The sequence below is a fragment of the Poromitra crassiceps genome (assembly GCF_964638095.1).
Source record: "Poromitra crassiceps genome assembly, chromosome: 8".
In the NCBI taxonomy this organism is placed as follows: Eukaryota; Metazoa; Chordata; class Actinopteri; order Beryciformes; family Melamphaidae; genus Poromitra; species Poromitra crassiceps.
Genome location: NC_139629.1, coordinates 33,000,328 through 33,018,216, shown reverse-complemented (window position 1 = coordinate 33,018,216; position 17,889 = coordinate 33,000,328). Strand labels below are relative to the sequence as shown.

General features: G+C 43.8%; 1 protein-coding gene and 1 pseudogene across 2 annotated transcripts; one reads left to right on the top strand and one right to left on the bottom strand.

Annotated features, from left to right (window-relative positions):
* Positions 1 to 880: 880 nt before the first annotated feature.
* On the top strand, positions 881 to 2,089 carry LOC310781080 (putative G-protein coupled receptor 173 pseudogene; annotated as a pseudogene). The gene has a single exon. The product of its transcript is annotated as a putative G-protein coupled receptor 173 pseudogene (transcript).
* Positions 2,090 to 6,454: 4,365 nt separating this feature from the next.
* wdr13 (WD repeat domain 13) lies at positions 6,455 to 14,109 on the bottom strand. The gene is made up of 10 exons (XM_083641618.1): positions 14,072 to 14,109; positions 13,446 to 13,533; positions 13,079 to 13,310; positions 12,585 to 12,694; positions 12,202 to 12,332; positions 11,770 to 12,077; positions 9,834 to 10,014; positions 9,501 to 9,642; positions 8,819 to 8,937; positions 6,455 to 7,387 (listed from the first exon to the last, which is right to left on the bottom strand). The coding sequence occupies exons 2-10, from the start codon at positions 13,484 to 13,486 to the stop codon at positions 7,203 to 7,205; spliced, it is 1,449 nt and encodes a 482-aa protein (XP_083497744.1). The 5' UTR covers positions 13,487 to 13,533; positions 14,072 to 14,109; the 3' UTR covers positions 6,455 to 7,202.
* Positions 14,110 to 17,889: the final 3,780 nt, after the last annotated feature.

Below are 17,889 nucleotides of genomic sequence, written 5' to 3'. Positions count from 1 at the left end.
CAAGGGCTTTTTTCATGTTCCTCGCAAATAGATCACGAATGAGCTATAATAGTCATATGAATCACAATGGAACATTTCCACTTAAATTTGCAATATCTATCACTTGATGCACGGTAAAAACAAAAACAAATGGCTGCCTCCCCGGAAACATTGCATTCCCATATTTGTTCTCCGTGCACAGAGCAATGGAGAGGAAGCACAACGCGTTGTTTGCTCATTGACAACATCTCTTGTTTGTCGGGCATGCCGAGCGGTGGTTGCACTGTCTGCTCCATCCCCCCCCGTACACCCCCGTGCATTCACTCAAACACCCACACTTGCACAAAGTATGTGAGCTGTTGTATCTTAGCAACGGGCAAGGTAATTACTGAGAGAGCCAAGGAGCTGGCATGCTGCTGGAGAGAGCTGCTGATCTGATCCCAGCCCTTAGAGGAACAGGAAGACGGAGAGATCTCCACGAATGTTGCCCCACACACCACCTTCTTCGTCTGCAGCCATGGCGCCTTTGATTCCCAAGTTTGTGTCTTCTGTCAGTGGATCACGTCTGCAGCCATGATGATGCCTTTTGCTGGCTCCAAGTTGTGTGTTTCTGTCACTGGATTTGTTTCACACCTTAACAAACATGTCAGCCATCTTGCTTTTCACTCAGGTGGTGGCAGCCCCCTCACAATGTGTGTCTCTATTCGCAGGTGGTGAGGTGAGGTTGTGGACACATGAGGCGACATGAGTCTGTCATGTAGAATAGATCCTCCTCCCCGCCTCTCCTTGTAAGACGAAGACAGAGCCGTGAGGGACGCGGGCGGCGGCTGTAAGGAGGACCAGTGGTGTGTTGATAAAGGGTCCTAACCCGCAGCTTCCGGTGGAAGGTGGTACAAGTAGAATGGCTAACCAGAGCTTTGCCATCGACGGGCCCGGCAGCTTGCTGGCTGTGCTGGCCTCACAGAGCGGCCTGGCAAGAGGCGGCAGCAGCAGCGGCGGCGGCGGTGGCGGCGGCAACGGCGGGGGGATCTCTGCCTCGGACGTGTCCGCCTACTTTAAGCTGGTCTTCTTGGGTTTGATTATCTGCGTCAGCCTGGCGGGCAACCTCTTAGTCTCCCTCCTGGTCCTGCGAGACCGGGCTCTCCACAAGGCCCCCTACTTCTTCCTGCTGGACCTGTGCCTGGCCGATGCGGTGCGCTCCGCCGCCTGCTTCCCCTTCGTCCTGGTCTCCGTCCACAACAGCTCGACCTGGACTTACAGCGCCCTGAGTTGTAAAGTGGTGGCTTTCATGGCCGTGCTGTTTTGCTTCCACGCCGCCTTCATGCTGTTCTGTGTGGCCGTCACCCGCTACCTGGCCATCGCCCACCACCGATTCTACGCCAAGCGCATGACCATCTGGACCTGCGCCGCTATCATTTGCATGGTGTGGACCCTGGCCGTTGCCATGGCGTTCCCGCCCGTCTTCGACGTGGGGACGTACAAGTTCATCCGCGACGAGGACCAGTGCATCTTCGAACACCGCTACCTGAAGACCAACGACACGCTGGGCTTCATGCTCATGCTGGCCGTGGTGGTGCTGGCCACCCACGGCTTCTACGCCAAGCTGCTGCTGTTTGAGTACCGGCACCGCAAGATGAAACCTGTCCAGCTGGTGCCGGCCATCAGCCAGAACTGGACTTTCCACGGGCCCGGCGCCACAGGTCAGGCGGCGGCCAACTGGATTGCAGGGTTCGGCCGCGGCCCCATGCCCCCCACCCTGTTGGGCATCAGGCAGAATTTACACAACCAACACCGGCGGCTGCTGGGCATGGAGGAGGTGAGGTCAGAGAGGAGGCTGGGCAGGATGTTCTACACCATCACCTTGCTCTTCCTGGTGCTCTGGGCTCCCTACATCGTGGCGTGCTTCTGGAGGGTGTTCGTCAAGTCCTGCACCATCCCGCAGCGGTACCTCTCCATCACGGTGTGGATGAGCTTCGCCCAGGCTGGAGTCAACCCCATCTTCTGCCTCCTGCTCAACGAGGACCTGAGGAAGGTGCTGAGAGCCCACCTGCCGGCCTACTGGAGGACTAAACAACACCTGCCCCAAGATGAGGCCTACTGCATCATGTGACAACATCTACTGCATCACGTGATAACATATGGGCTGCATCATGTGACAACATATTATGGGCTGTCTTAGCCAAGAGCTTAATGAGGCGAATGTTTCATGTATAGAAGGGACGTTTGAAGAAGGAGAAGCAATGTAATGCACCTTGATGACTGTAAGTGTCAATGTGGGGCTTTGTTGTCTCACACAGCGAATGCGGGCGACGTGCCATTTGATTTGAGAATGTCGATATTTGAATGAAAATGTCCCGACAGTTTGTTTGTCTTCTGCAGGCAGGCGAGAAGGTTTGAACGGGCCAATGAGAGAAGTCCTGGTAACACATTTTTAATGGATTGTGTTTCTGTTCACGTACTGTACGGTTAATAGGTAGGAACAATCACAGCAAATCACCACACTTAAGTATGACAGATGCCATTTTAAAAATAATGTTGCCTTATTTCAGAGGGACACGCCCTAGAGCTTTCTACTCCCAATGAGCTTTTGTCAAATGGATACGCAGAGGGTTGAAATCCAGAGGGTTGAAATCCAGATGGGTTGAAATCCAGAGAGTTGAAATCCAGATAGGTTGAAATCCAGAGGGTTGAAATCCTCGTGGAGATGTACTGATGGACTATTACTATAGGGATGCTGTTCGGTGACTAACTTCGAGAACTCATCGAGGAACTCAAAAGGGTCTGAATGGATTGCTAGATGACCCTGGACGCCTTTTCATGTGATTCAGAGACTGCAAAATATCAAGAGGACACGAACCCCTTGGATACGTTTAAATTATGTGTTGTGAAAACCAAACCCCTAAACATGCTTGATGTTCTGGACTTGATTGAGGGCGTGTCAGGTTTCTTTGTATCATAAAATTGCCTGTTTTCCTTTATTTGTAAACAATACATGTTAAGCAGATGACACTATTTTGAAATATGACTTGATTTCATATTGTATAGACTGTACAGGAAAATATATTCCTGCTTGTGTGTTTTTATATAGCATTTGTGTGTGTGTGCGTGTGCGTGTGTGTGTGTGTGTGTGTGTGTGTGTGTGTGAGTGTGTGTGTGTGTGTGAGAGAGAGAGAGAGAGAGATATGAAGAGGAGGGAGAGAGAGAGAGAGAGAGAGAGAGAGAGTGAAAGACAGAGAGAGATAATGATGATAGAATGGGTTCCAGTAATATTGAGTCAATATGAAAGCAACCTCATTTTCTAGTCTTAAAACCATGACAAATCGAACAGTTATCTTATGGAAATTTATCCTTTGAAGAGATTGCTCCAACTGACAATACTGGATTTTGATGGCAATGTGCAAGCAAATTTTTGAAGTACAGATGGATAATGTGTGAGAGGAGAGAAGAATAATTAGAAAACATCACTTGTGCATTGCGAACATAGATCCTCGGATTTAATGACTTGAATGATGATGTATGTGATGTTTAAAAAAAAAAAAGCCTTTGCCAATAATTCAAACGTTTATTTGCAAATGATGAGCTTAGGAATGCTTCCAAAGTATGCTTTTGGTTCAAGGAATGAAGTGGCACTTATCACGAAGGAAACTTGAATCCGACCAGACCCCCCTCTCTAATTCCATCCAGCATAATGTCACCATTTGAGTGTCTGGGTCACAGTGCGTTCAATTATGTTTCGGGGGCGAGACATGACTCGAGAGAAGTTTGGTGTATGGAAGTAGGCTTTTAGACGACACCAAGTTGGCTCTCACAAATTAATATTCATGTAATGAAAGTGTCTGACACCTATGTTAGGCATAGGTTTATGCATATTTGTGCGGTCAATTTTTCTAAACGTGGACACTTGCACAGCATTCTGTATTAATTAGCATGCATCCCACTGCATTTCATAGATCCAAAATTGTACAGATGTTGATGTGGAAAGACAAAGTTGAAAAGTGAAATTGAGCTCCATGATTTCTTCGCGTATGGCATTCCTTCGCAAGATGATATTCTGTACAGTTAACCCATTGATACCTGATGCAGCATTTGCGTGTATATCCCTCATTTGTGTGTGTATCCCTTTAAGACCGCGAACCGCGTCACGTGGTTCGCGGTCTTAAAGGGATACACACACAAATGCTGCATCAGGTATCAATGGGTTAAACTGAGGTGGTTCTTTTGCCCACTCATCAATAAAGACTCTACTTTTGATGCGTTTTTTGTTTTTGTTTTGGCCTGATCGGATGTTGTGTAGGGTCACAGGAAGTAAATGCTTACCACAAAATCACATACTACATGTTTGGTTGAAAATATTTCATCCAACAAATAACATACAAAATAGCTAAAACTGTAAAACATCAGTCTAGCTTTATTCACTTCAATGTGTCAAATGAGAGAAAAAAGTCTTCTGGGCCATTTTCCCCACTCCACTGTGCATTGAGCAAACAACCTCTATTGCGTTAAAAGGATGTAGGCTACTGTATACAAATATGCTTTCTTATTCCAGTTACTAATCGAAACAAGTGCACAAATACACAAGCGAAGATACATCTAGGGTTTAGAATTGAAAGTTTAGAATTGTAATACTGCAAATATGACTGAAATACTTCACTGAACAACTCAGTGTGGGTACATAAAAATGTTAATTGTTCCACCAAGTACGTTTCTGAAGGCTCACACAGTGAGTTAATGATGTAAAACCGAATACTTCGCAGCCACAATAAAACAGCAACACTTTTAGTTATACATAATCTACATTTTGATGCTTATGAAAAGAAATATCCAATATAATGTGCTGTAAAAATCATGTAGCAGTCAATGAGGAAAACAGAATACTAGGATTCAAACATGGAATGTGAGGATTCAAGCATAAACCTATTGCACAGTAATATGCAGAGAGATGTAGGCCTATTAGGTTCAGACAGGCATCAATAGATTCATATACTGTATATATTGTATAGTAGTATTAGAAGAAACACAACTAACAATACAGATTGATGCTCCACAACAGAAACAATCTGACACATGATATGGAGTGTTTTTCACCACCAGAACTGAGGTGTCCTAGAAGAGGACATTTCATTGCAGACAAAATCCAGTAGATGTGATTGTAAAATGTGAAAATCAATACAAAGAACTGATATTCTAGACTAGTAGAATTTTCAAGTGGCAGCAAAGGATTTTTAACGCTCACGTGTGTTTATACTGAGATATCTGGATGAATGAAGATCATTTGACAAGTATCACACTGCAGTAGAATATTTCACACTTTCACATAAGGCTACATAAAAACAAAGCATAAAATAAAATGTATTTTCCATGTTGTTGTTGTTAGCTCCTCTCCAGGCTCGATGCTACATTGTTAAAAAAAGACATCTAGGTGTGGGAGCATAATGGTGCAGCTAGTTTATATATAACATGTTGCAAAAAACCTGAAGGTTTGGGTCACACCAGGACAGGAGAAGGCAGAGCAATTAAATAAAACGTTTAATTGACTAAATCTCCTTTTCCCCCACTGGAAGAACAAATAGCATGGATTTCATTGACACGGCAAACACAGAGACTCCCATATAAATGATTGTGCTTCTGGGCATTCAAAACAAAATGAGATGGGGGGGGGGGGTGTGTGTGTGTGTGTGTGTGTGTGTGTGTTTGTTTTTCAATCTAAATTAAATCCTGATTAAATTCCAGCCGTCATATGATAGTGCATTCTCTCGGTAATGAAATGGCCTTTATTTTGAAATTTCAATGAATGATCATTTCCATTGAGTGTCTTTGTATTCGTGCGCTTTCACGCTGTGACGGAGGAGGAAGTGGGAGATGTTTCCATAGCGAGCAAACATCAACTGCAATCAACATCTTCTCAACAGCAGGTTCACTGAGCTCGGTCTTGTCATGTGGGTGACCTCGCCTGCCTCCCTCCTCAGAGTTCTCATTAATGGGCAGACAGAAAAATAAAAGAATGACACTCTAACAAATGTACATTTTAGTAGGCTAGCTGACAGTCACAACTGGAACATGTTTACTTTAAGTACACACTCACCAACCTTGTAGTGCAACTTGAATGATGCAGGTCATATTTAAAATTTCAGCTAATTATCATTGTCTCTCTAGGCCTGGGGGGGATGTAGTTGGCTTTTATTATGTGGATGCAATCTATATAGTGGCTTTTTAATAAGTGACATTCCTCACAGTAATCTGCAAAAATTGTGCAGCTTTTTACAGGCCTTATAATCATTGATGTAGGCAGAATCCTTGGAGGGCCTACAAGGTCCACAGAGCCATACCCCAAATTAATTTACTACGCCGCCGTTGACCTGATCTGAGCCCACAACCGCGACTAGCACTTCTGATGATAATCCACATCGCTTTATAATCATTAAATAATAAGAGCTTGGAGAATAATGAACAAAAAGATGAGCGAGTTACAGCAGTTTATTTAATTCGGTATGTGCATTTAATAAATTAGATTAGTTTTATATTAATTTGCAACCAGGACGAGTTGAATAACACTCACATACAGGCAAGTACAAACACACATTCTCACACACTCACACACACACACACACACACACACACACTCTTTCATTCGCACATCATGCACATCATTATACAGTAAACCATCAAACATAGAAAGGGGAGCGGTTGTCTAAAAGGCAAATGCAGGCAAATGCAGAATTGAAAGGAAAGGAGGCGGTTGTACTACACTTTGATTACACTGCCTGATTAACAGTTACATAAATAGGAAACTAGATCTATGCCAGAGGGACCGCCAGTGTGTCTTCTTGCGATAGAACGTGTTGGAACGGTGTCTCCGGGAGATTACATTTCATTCTCTTCATAATGAATTCAATGGTATCCCTGTCAGAGATAAGCCACGACACATGCATGGGAGTAGTGCTCTCTTTTTCTGAACGTTATGAAAAGCAATTCTCTCAGATGCCACCGTAGGAGTATTTCCCCTCTCACTCCATTCCTAAAATATCCCCCCAACAACCACCTACACACAACATGCTGCTCCATCTCATTGCACTTGAGTCTGATTACATTAAATGTTTAATGTAGCCTTGTTTACATTCCCAGTAAAAATCGACGGACCTATAGGACGGATAACGAGCGTTTTGTATGTGGTAGTGCGTGGAAGCGTTCGATTGGCGGGCTGCCGGGAGGGGGGGCCAGTCGGGTCACTTCTGCTCCCGTCTCCAGATGATAACCATGCCGGTGGAATCGGCAGACGCCAGTAAACTCTCGTCGCAGTTGAAGCTGACGTCGAGCACCGGCCCCCCGTGACCCTGCAGTTTGTTCACTATGGCCTTGGTGTTGCGCTCCACGTCAAAGAAGTAGACACAGGCGTCCTCGCTGCCAGTCACTGTTAAGAGAGAGAGAATGAAAAATAAATAAATAAATAAACAAATAAATAAATAAATAGACAAACATGCTGAAAAATGCATTACAAGGAAACCTAGCTAAATAAATGAGGAAAATTGAAGCAAACCTCATTAAAAGAGATAGTATATCATCATAATTACAATCTTGAGCAACGACTTAAGTATCTCCCTGACTTCAGTTCAATCCACTGCTTCAGTGGAAGATTTTGGATTGAAAATGATCTACTCACTCTCACACTCTCCAGACATTAGTTAGTGCAGATGAAAAATGATCTATTATTGTGATAACCACGCAATCATTTATATGCGAATACACCCCCTTCATATTTATTGCGGGACAATTTTTTTTAGATGCCCCACAACACTCCAGAGGCGCTGACACGAGGTGAGCCTTGTGGTAACCGCCCCTAAGAAAACGAGCTACAGTAAAGGCATCACATTCTCTTTTAACAACTGTAGCCATGTTGCAAAACATCAGTGGTTTCAATTTTGTAACGACGGAATTACAAAACACACTTGACTGGAAATTCTTGAAGGCATTTTAGAGCCCCAATGGAGTATTTACCCCTACCTCCACTCAAGACATGAAGGAAGTGTCGTTTAGCATAAAAACCTTTGTCTTGATTGTAAAATCAAGTCCTATATGAGCTCAACTAGATGGGCTTTAAGATCCATCACAGCCAATGAGAGCCACAAACTAAACAACACAACCTGATACTAAAACTAGGGATGGGACCGATCCGATCCAATATCGGTATCGGGTGCCGATATTGACATAATTCATGAATCGGATCGGAATCGAGATTTTTTTTTTTTCTTTTCAATTCCAGCGCGGGCATGTATAATAGTATCCTTCTTTGCCTTGTATATTTTCTTAATTTGATCTGCTTTTTGGAAGGTATATTTAAAAAAAAAAAATCTTTAATTGGCTAAATCTTTGCCTATACTGTATATTCAAGAAAAATATCGGTATCGGCAGATATCCAAATTCAGGTATCGGAATCGGATCGGAAGTGAAAAAATGTGGATCGGTGCATCCCTAACTAAAAGGCTAACAACTACTCAGCTCAAAATAGTAAATAATCCGTTTATGAAGGCTCACAATATGACAGCAAAGACAGCATTTGAGTCAAATAAGGTTCTGACTGAGTAGAGTGGCAAATCTGAAGACAGTCTTGAGGGTAGTGTCATGCTGTTTTTGCACACAGTTTCACTTGATGGACGTGCACAAATTATATGTTTGTTTGTTTTTTATATATAAATGCAGCATTTCTGACACTAGCAAGCAACCAAGCACACAAGATGGCCTGCTTCATGTAATGAACTGTGGGCTAATGATCTCAAACCACTTGGCAGACATCTCTGATGCACCTGGTCCCAGACAGCAGGAGCAGTGTGAGAAGACTCCTTACCTACACAGGCCCCCTGTCTGAAGGACATGAGGGGGCAGAAGATGCTATGGACATGCTGGGAGCCGTGCTTGATCGGGAAGCTTCTCTTCAGCTGTAGCGTGCCCTCATTGTCCACAACCCTGCCAATGCCAAGTGAAAGAACCAATCAAATTCAACAGCATGTACAGTATATATACTGAAACGGAGAAGTCAAACTGCAAATACACAAATACACAATATCGGCCGATATGTTGGCCGATATTTTTTTATTTTGTATTTTTTAAGTTATAGACAGCATGTTGTGTATATTTGATCTTTTTTCTTCACTCAAGTTATATTTTATATTTGTTCTATTTGTGTTTTTCTATTTCTAGTTATTTATCATTATTAAATTCCCAGTGAAGTTTACCGTTTCATTGCATTGATGTCATTTTGGACAATAAAGTTGATTGATAAGCTGTAAGATATCCTCCCTACATTACATATCTCAAGTCATGTCAACTCATATATTTGTCAAGCGTTTGATATTTGAGGGATCATTGCAAAAAATTGTGTAGTATAATGTGTATATATAATGTAAGAATATCGGCCGATATATCGATATACCTAATATCCGTAACGGCATCGGCCTCAAAAACCCAGTATCGGTCGGGCTCTACTTAAAACAGCGTTTTAGCCCGACAAAGACCAAACGGTGACTGACCTGTACAGCAGTAGCTTATTGACACAGGCGTTGATGAGCAGGGAGGGGTCCCTGGCCTCTCTGCTGATCCAGGAGCGAGCAGAGATGCTGCAGATGGAGCTGCCCTCACTCACCACCAGACGCTTGGCTTTGGTCAGCTTCCCTGTGTGGAGGAGGAGGAGGAGGCAGTCACACAAACAGCAGAGCCCAGCAGAAAACAAGATCAACCTCATTCTCTCTCCAACCAGAGACACGATTTAGTGCACGGGACAAAAATAGATGATCATTTGTGATTCAGCCCCGGTACACACTGAGCTGTGCTCTCCTACCAAGTAGCTTGTTTTGTTACCGTACCCGTGGCCATGTCAAACAGGAAGGAGAAAATGCTTCCCCTGTCGTCTCCGGCCCAAAGGATCCTCCCTGGAGCATCGAAGGAGAGAGACAGCACCCGGCCGGTCAGCTTACTGGAGCCGCCCTTCACCTTCTTCCCAGTGGAGATGTTCACCACCTGCAGGTGGTGCTTGCTGTTCCCCACCTGCAGGACAGAATTGGGGGCGTGAAGGCCCTCTTTGTTCCTGCCTACCTAGCAGCGTCGAGGAGATGCTTGGAACAAGCATTGGTTGTGGCTGTTGCTGGTGCAATGGGACTTTTTGCAAACCAGTGACGCAGGGCACTCTTGCTAAAAGATGATGAAATATACTTTTTTGTTCTAGTGCTTTGCCCTCTGCATGTTAAGCGTTTTCCTCTTTCCACTCTGTTGGAAACACTATGGATTTATTATAAGGAAGAGAGGAGCAATATGTGTAGCAGAGAGAGAGAACACCAGGGGTAAAAAAGACAATCATGATCTCTGTCTAGAGCTGCAACAATTAGTCAATTAATCGATTAGTCAATCGATAGAAAATGAATGGCCAACTATTTTTAATTTTTAAGAGAAAGAAAATGTGTTATGTGTTATGTGAATAAATATAAAATATATACAATCCAAGAGAATTATTTTAGCATGAGGCAGAATTCTTGTAGTCAATACATGGCTTCTCTGAGAGAGAGCCCAATTAAACTTGTACACGTACAAGCCAGATGTCAAAGTCTGTGCTATAAATAACACACAAATACATTTTTCCTTCGCATAATTAGTATACCTCATTGCAGGTATTGATAGTCAGTTGAAAAACAAATAATATCAATCTCCTTAATATTACATTTAATGAGGCATAATAGGACACTGTTGTGAGCGAGTCTCTTTCTCTTTCATCTTTCTTTCTGCTAATCAATGTTTTACCAACAAAACAGCGTACTGAACTTGACATTTTCCAAAGACAGGGAGAACTGGTTTCTATATGTGAAGTTTGGTGAATTCATTTGATTGAATTTGGACTGTATGACTGTCAGTCATTATTAGTATGTCCCCCCTCTTTTTTTTTTAACCAATAAGGAATGAGTCCTAAGACCTGCCTAAGACCCGGATGTTAGCACTTCCGGTTCCCTCGTCTCAAAGTCAATGGGATTTTTGTATGGGGATTTTGGTTAAATAAAATAAAATAAAATGTGGACCACTTTTATGATTTTCAAAAATCATAAAGGCGGTCCTCATTTGTGAAGATGATCTTGCTGAACACAAAGTTGGCAGTTTCAGAACTTTTGTTAACCACAGACCTTGACCCAAATCCCCGTACAAAAATCCCACTGACTTTCGCGACGAGGGAACTGGGAAGTGCATGACTTCTGGGTTGGCCTAAAAAAACAACATGTCATCCCTGCGGTGCTCTAGGAGGGTCGGTAAACATAAGCAAACATCATTAGCAGGATCTGCCAGGTGCAGGGTGACGATATCTGACCTGCACAGACCTCTAATACACAACCACTCACTGTATTATCTTCTAATGATGTCGCTGAATTAGCACTATGAAATTGGAGATACACACACACCTCTCATATTAACTGCAAGTGAAAAGGAAACGATTTGAAATATATTTTAAACCGATATTTTACTTCAAAATCTGTGAAGACAGATAACTATCGTAACTACGATAACCCAATAGCAGGTGCCTCCTCATGTTCAACCATTTCTAAGTCAAGGGCACAGAAAGAAATGTAGCCTGAAGTATATTGAGTTATTTATGAATAAATCAATGAATAAATTGAGTGAATAAAAACGTGTCCAATTTATGACTTCTTTAGGGATTTCTCAATGCGGCTTAATTGAGCTCAACTTCGCATGGGTTCTTGGGGACAATTAGCATGAGAGCACATATAAAGAAGACGACAGCCGGTCTCAAAAGGGACTCACCACAGTCAGGTTATTATTCATGGGCTGGAAGGTGCAGCAGAGCAGCTCGCTGGATTCTGGGTCTCGGACCTCCCGGATGCACCGGCCATCCTCTGTGTTCCAGATACGCAGAGTCCCGTCCAGTGACGTCGACACGATGATGTCATTGCTGAGGGACCAAGCAAAGTCTGTGACGGGGCCTCCGTGGCCCTTCAGAGTCACCTTCACACTGGGCGGAGGCGGGGACAGAGTCATGATGGACAGGGTGCCATCCAATGAGCAGCAGGCAAGGAGGTGCTTGTCATCATTGGCAAACTGCAACCGTGGTACTACAGAAGGAAAGGCAGGGGGGGGGGGATGGATCAGGTGAAAAAACAATCAAGCTTAATTTGAACCAAACTGATGATTATACATAAATGATAATAATAATAATAATAAAATACAATAACTTACCAGCAGAGTCCACATGTTGGTCAAATATGTGGTGCATGCCAGCGAAAGCATAGTTTTCACTCAAAGTCGTGTCCCCTGCCATGGCACGACTCGCCTCAGCCACTGAGGTGGGCACCAAGCTGCCCGGAGGCCTGCAGCCAGAGATAAAAAACAACCACGCAAGCATTTAATCAATACGACACACCCTGTGGCCTGAAGCTGCCAACTCAATATGAGAGATTTGATCATTACTCAATACAAGCAAACTAGAATTACAGCCAATAAATCGGACAGAAGGCAACCGCTGGAATAAATCTAAGAGAATGGAATTGCTCAAAGAAGAAGTGAGAAGTTTGCTAGAGGCGAGTTGGAGATGTTTGTTTGTGAGGCGTTCTTCTGGCTACCTCTCATCGTGGATGGCTCTGTTCATCTGGGCCTGTAGTTGGTAGGAGCCTCTGCTGACGGACCGGCGGTGACCACGAGCCCCCTGGGTGCGGGGGTCCTCCTCGAAGTCCTGTCGAGAAGAGGGGGGAGGGAGGGAGGGGAGACAGACCCTCATGGAGTGAGCGCAAGTGGATAGAACTACAGATCACTAATAAATAACACACGCAGCACAAGACCCTATCACAGGCTGAGGAAAAACTTAAATACCATGCATTTTTTTAAGTTAAGAGTATTCAGTGTTTCTTTAGACATGGGCAGTTCCAGCCATTTCAAGCAAGCTGCTCAGCTTAGTGCAACCAAAGTGTTTCTAAAGTGTGTCTAAGTTGCTACGTGATGAGGCCAATCACCCACACCGCTCTCATCCAGATTAGGATGAGAGCCAAACTCAGTACCGGCATCCCTCCTCTAGTCTATCTATCTATCTATCTCCTTTCTCCGTTTCTTTGGGTCTGACCTCCATGCGGTCCAGTGTGGTGCGGGAGCTGCGCACACTGCTGGCCCTGAAGCTGCTCTGCTCGGACAGGGGCCCGTAGCGCAGGGCCAGCAGCTGACTGCGCAGCCTCAGGTACTGCCTGCGCAGCCCTGGCTCAAAGCCACACTTGGCGTTCTCTCTGAGCAGCTGGCTGCGCCGGCGGATGTATTGCGTGCGGAACTGTGGGAACGTAGGCGTGCGGTAAGCATTGTACCTGGGGAGGGAGAAGAGGCGACACAGGCACACAATATGATAATTCAGAACCGATCTATAAGCCATTACACATGTGAACAGTCGCTTCATCATCGGTTTAGGCTATAAAACTCTGCTGCCTGAGACTGAGGCTCACCTTGCATCCACTGCCAAAACCTGCTGCCAAACAGCTGCCATTCCACAAGCACTCTGGGTAGAGAGGAAGCCACTGCCAGGGCAGATTCCTGACAAAGTAAACAACATTTTTACATGTTACTTATATTCATATCGTTTTAACGATATAGTTTCATAATGTCACCCCCCCCCCCCCCCCCCATCTCCACCGCAGCAAATGATACATTGATGATAACAGTCAAGTGATGGTGCTGAGGAATGGACTGATCTAATGCTACCACAGGGAAGAGAGATGCTACACTCTGTGTTGCTGGTTGGTACGTAAAGCAGAAACCAGCAGATATGTGGTGAACTGACCAGAAAGAGGCAAATGCAGTTATACAGTGAATGAGTTCGTCTTTGTGTGGGTAGCAAGTAGTAGCGCTAGACAAACAGGAAAGGCCAGCCGAGCTGGCAGCTAAGTTGCTAGCAGCTACTGGCTAGCAGTAGCTAGCAAGTTAGCCTGTATCTGCGATGTCCTTGCGTAAACGACTATTTTCGAGACATCCTTCGATGTGCATAGCTACTGTACACCATAGCAAATGTATAGAGATTGTAAAACGTTAATTGCCAAAATACAGTAAAGAAATACAGCGAAATTATAGTCACCTTCCTTAGCTTTTCTCCATCGCTGCTTTTTCTGCCAAGTGACAAGTCACATGACACACTGTAACCTGCACACTGACTGGTGTACTGAATGTAATGTGATGTGTACAGTAGCTATGCATGTAAATCATGATGCTTCACCGGATATTATATTATTTAACTTTAATAATAAGATCCTTTTTATATCCCAACATGACAGTTTTTCCATAACCCCCCCACCTCCCCACCTCCCCACCTCCCCACCCACAACTATGTAAGACAGTGTGACTTGATTTGCTTGCTGCTATACCCTGGTTTCATAGGCAACAGATTGTAGGCCTGTTTATTTATTCATCAAAGTTTATTTATCCATCAAAGTTTGCAATGTTAAGAAAGCATTCAATTGTCCATTCTCCCTGTCCCCCTTACAAATACCAAACCAATTAGTCTACCTGTTTCCTAAATTGGAGCCATATGGGACCACCAGGGGTCCCAGCATAACAATCGCCATTGTTTTACTACTTTGAAGTCTGCACAATGAAAGAATTCATTAGAATGACATTTTGGATCTTTTCAATCAATGATTTTGGATTCATTGGTTTTGCAGGCTCTGCTATTAACCTCCACCCCTACAGCACTGCAGACAATTGTGAAATCCTGAATGAAGTCATATCAAACCCAAAATCCTTTGTCAGATGGGGTTTCTGAGGACAAAATCATATCAGTTTATGGTCCATGGTTTAATTTGGACCCTTGACATGAAGAGATTTGGGAACACCTGACCCTATAGTAGAACAAATTTGAAATATAATACATCATCCATCACCTATAAGCCATTATGCCATTAACGGCATCAATAGCGTGATGAAAACGTTGTCTTGTCAGATGGACAATAGGTGAGCGCACGTACGGTTCCAGTGGGTTCACAATGGTGGTATTATAAGGTCAGCGCTGAGGTTTTTTGCCTGGCTCAGCAAAAGGCCCGTGGGACTGTGGGGCTCTGCTGCTCAGCTGACGGGGCTCTTTGCTTGTTCACCATGCTCTTTCTCGAAGGGGCCCCACTGACGGCCCCATTCACAACCGCTGGCCATAAATGAGCGAGTTGAACAGCACGTTAAACACTGCATTTTCAAGGCAGCACGGAGTTTGGAGCACAGCCAAAATGCCAGGAACAAAAGGTAATGTGGAAGAATAAACATTGATTTCCACAAAGTATTTTTGTTTTGTTTATTTGTATCCCACACACCACCTAGCTGTTAAAACTTTACAAATATATGGAGAATTAATTTGGAAACGGTTAAAATGGAAGAAAAGTTTGAGTCCAAAAGATTGACACATAGCCTAATAAGTCTGCATTTTTCCACTATTTTCAGGTAATAAATCGGACAAGAAGTCAGCTACCAAGGTAGGAAAATGGTTCTTGCACTTTTTCAAAAGCATTAGCATTTGGTTTCACTCAATCTTTAATTTCAATTTGTTTGTTTGTTTGTTGATTCTGTTCATTTTCCTTTGTTTTCATTTCACAGCAACCTCAGAGTCCTAAGGAGCAGCCGAAGAAAGTTGATCAGAAAGGAGATGATAACAAGAAGCAAGGAGGTAAGCATTTACATGAATTTCTTGACCTTTTGTGAGAGGAATGCTTTTTTTAACCAGACGAATCAAATGTGTGGAGACTACACTTTCCTATAAAAAAATAAAAAATAAAAAAATACCACAGAATGTAAATATGTTGGGACTCTGAGAACCACTCAACTTGCACCATAATATGGTGGAAGGGAAATAGGCACTGTGATTGCTGTGTGTCCCCAGTGAAGGTATCTGTCTTTTTCATCCCAAGCAGGACAGCCGAAGGGAGAGAAGCAATAACTTCCAGGCATTTGTGAAGATGGCTTTGGAGACACTGCTGGGGTCCTGCCGCCGTAAGCATGGGAGTACACGGGGCAGGCAGGGCTGAGCCCCCCCCCTCCTCCCCACCAGGCCTGCAGATAGGGCGGCTGTGTGGCACCAGAGGCAGAAAGTGAACCTGATCATCTCCGTCTCCATCCATCACCATCTGTGGTCCAAACTCTGCTCCCTTTCGGCTCTCCTCTGCTCCTCTGTCCCCCTCCCCACATCGCCTGCTCGGGCCTGTCGGACGCTCGGAAAACGGGACACAAGGTCGACCCAGTCCAATGCTTTAAGCAAAAAAAACCTGAAGACTGATAGCTTTGTACAGACCTTCCCCAACTCAACCCTCTTTCGCGAAACTCCATACCAAGATTGGCTGTTTAACAGCCCATACAATCTTCTTGTAAATAAATATTCAAATAAATGACTATTTCTTACAGCAGTCCAGTGAATTTGACTTGTGCTTTGACCGGATATCTTAATGTTTCACACTTTGCAAAACAGTACTTGGTATTATGTTTCCCACTTTAGATTAAACAAAAACTACCATCCAGGTTTCATGTAAAAATTTTAATATAAAAAACAAGATCACAGGTGTTTCAGTGGCTTCACATTTATAGGGAGAAAAGGTTTGCTCAAAGTGAAAAATTAGTTCAATATTTCAAATACTGGGGAGATTTTGTGGAATTAGGTCAACTGAGACTGAGCACTTGTGCTCAGGCATGAAAGATCATTCAGGCTGAGTAATGTAGAACGCTACATGGCTACAGCTTTTGGAAGAAAAAAAAAGACAACACAAGATAACACAAAACTGAACACTGTCTGATACACAGAAGCTCATGGGTGAGTTCTTTCATCAAGTAATCATGAATGACATAAAAGCATATGATTAAAAGCAGCAGTGTAATATCAGAATAATAATCAAAATACAATCCTGAACCCTTGCGGATAAATATTCAATATCATGGTGAATGGCATCTTGAATACCCTGATTATAAACGTTTATTTTGTGTGTATGAGTGTTCACAAATACAAATAAGATCATCTCTAAGGAATCAAGGGATGTTAAGGGAAAATGATCAAAATAAACACAAATCAAAAATACAAACACCAAATGTGAAATTCTATCATTAAATCCATCCATAAAGAGTACCGTAATCGATTCATTTTCTTGATCTCAAATTCACAAAAAGGGAAATCATTACTGGCAACAATAAAATTGCAGCCCTATATCCATAATCTGTGCTCTTTTGCCTCTTTCCATTCAAAAGTATACTCTTTGTTTCCTTACACATGCTCAAGAGATAAGTCGTGTTAGAGATGATTGTAAAAACCCTCGAGGTGAAGGAAGACCAGACCTGAAGGGCATCTTCACCGGTTGATTTCCCGAAGGCTAGATAAATGGGCTCTAGGACCTGTCCGGAGAAAGGAGGAGCAGCCGATCGCCACCATGCTGATGTGTATTGATTGCGACTCGCAGTGAGACATCAGACGCTGCTGTCACAACATGAGGCGGCTGACAAGCTGCGGCTCAGATAAAAGGGTGCGATACGGAGGAACCGAGGGAGGGAGGGGGCGGGGCTGTCCTTTCACGACGTGTATCAAAAATAGTCTCCAGCGGGTTATAATAATACATAAAAGCCAACGGAGCAAGCACTGCCTGTCGGTGCTGACGTGTTGGTTTACTGTACTGAATATAGGTTGATTGTGTTCTCTTCAGTCCGGTGTGTGATCAGTTCACAGTGCAGGAGTGGACAACCAGCCATAGCCTCTCTCTCTCTCTCTCTCTCATCTCTCTCTCTCTCTCTCTCTCTCTCTCTCTCTCTCTCTCTCTCTCTCTCTCTCTCTCTCTCTCTCTCTCTCTCTCTCTCTCTCTCCTCTCTCTCTCTCTCTCTCTCTCTCTCTCTCTCTCTCTCTCTCTCTCTCTCTCTCTCTCTCTCTCTCTCTCTCTCTCT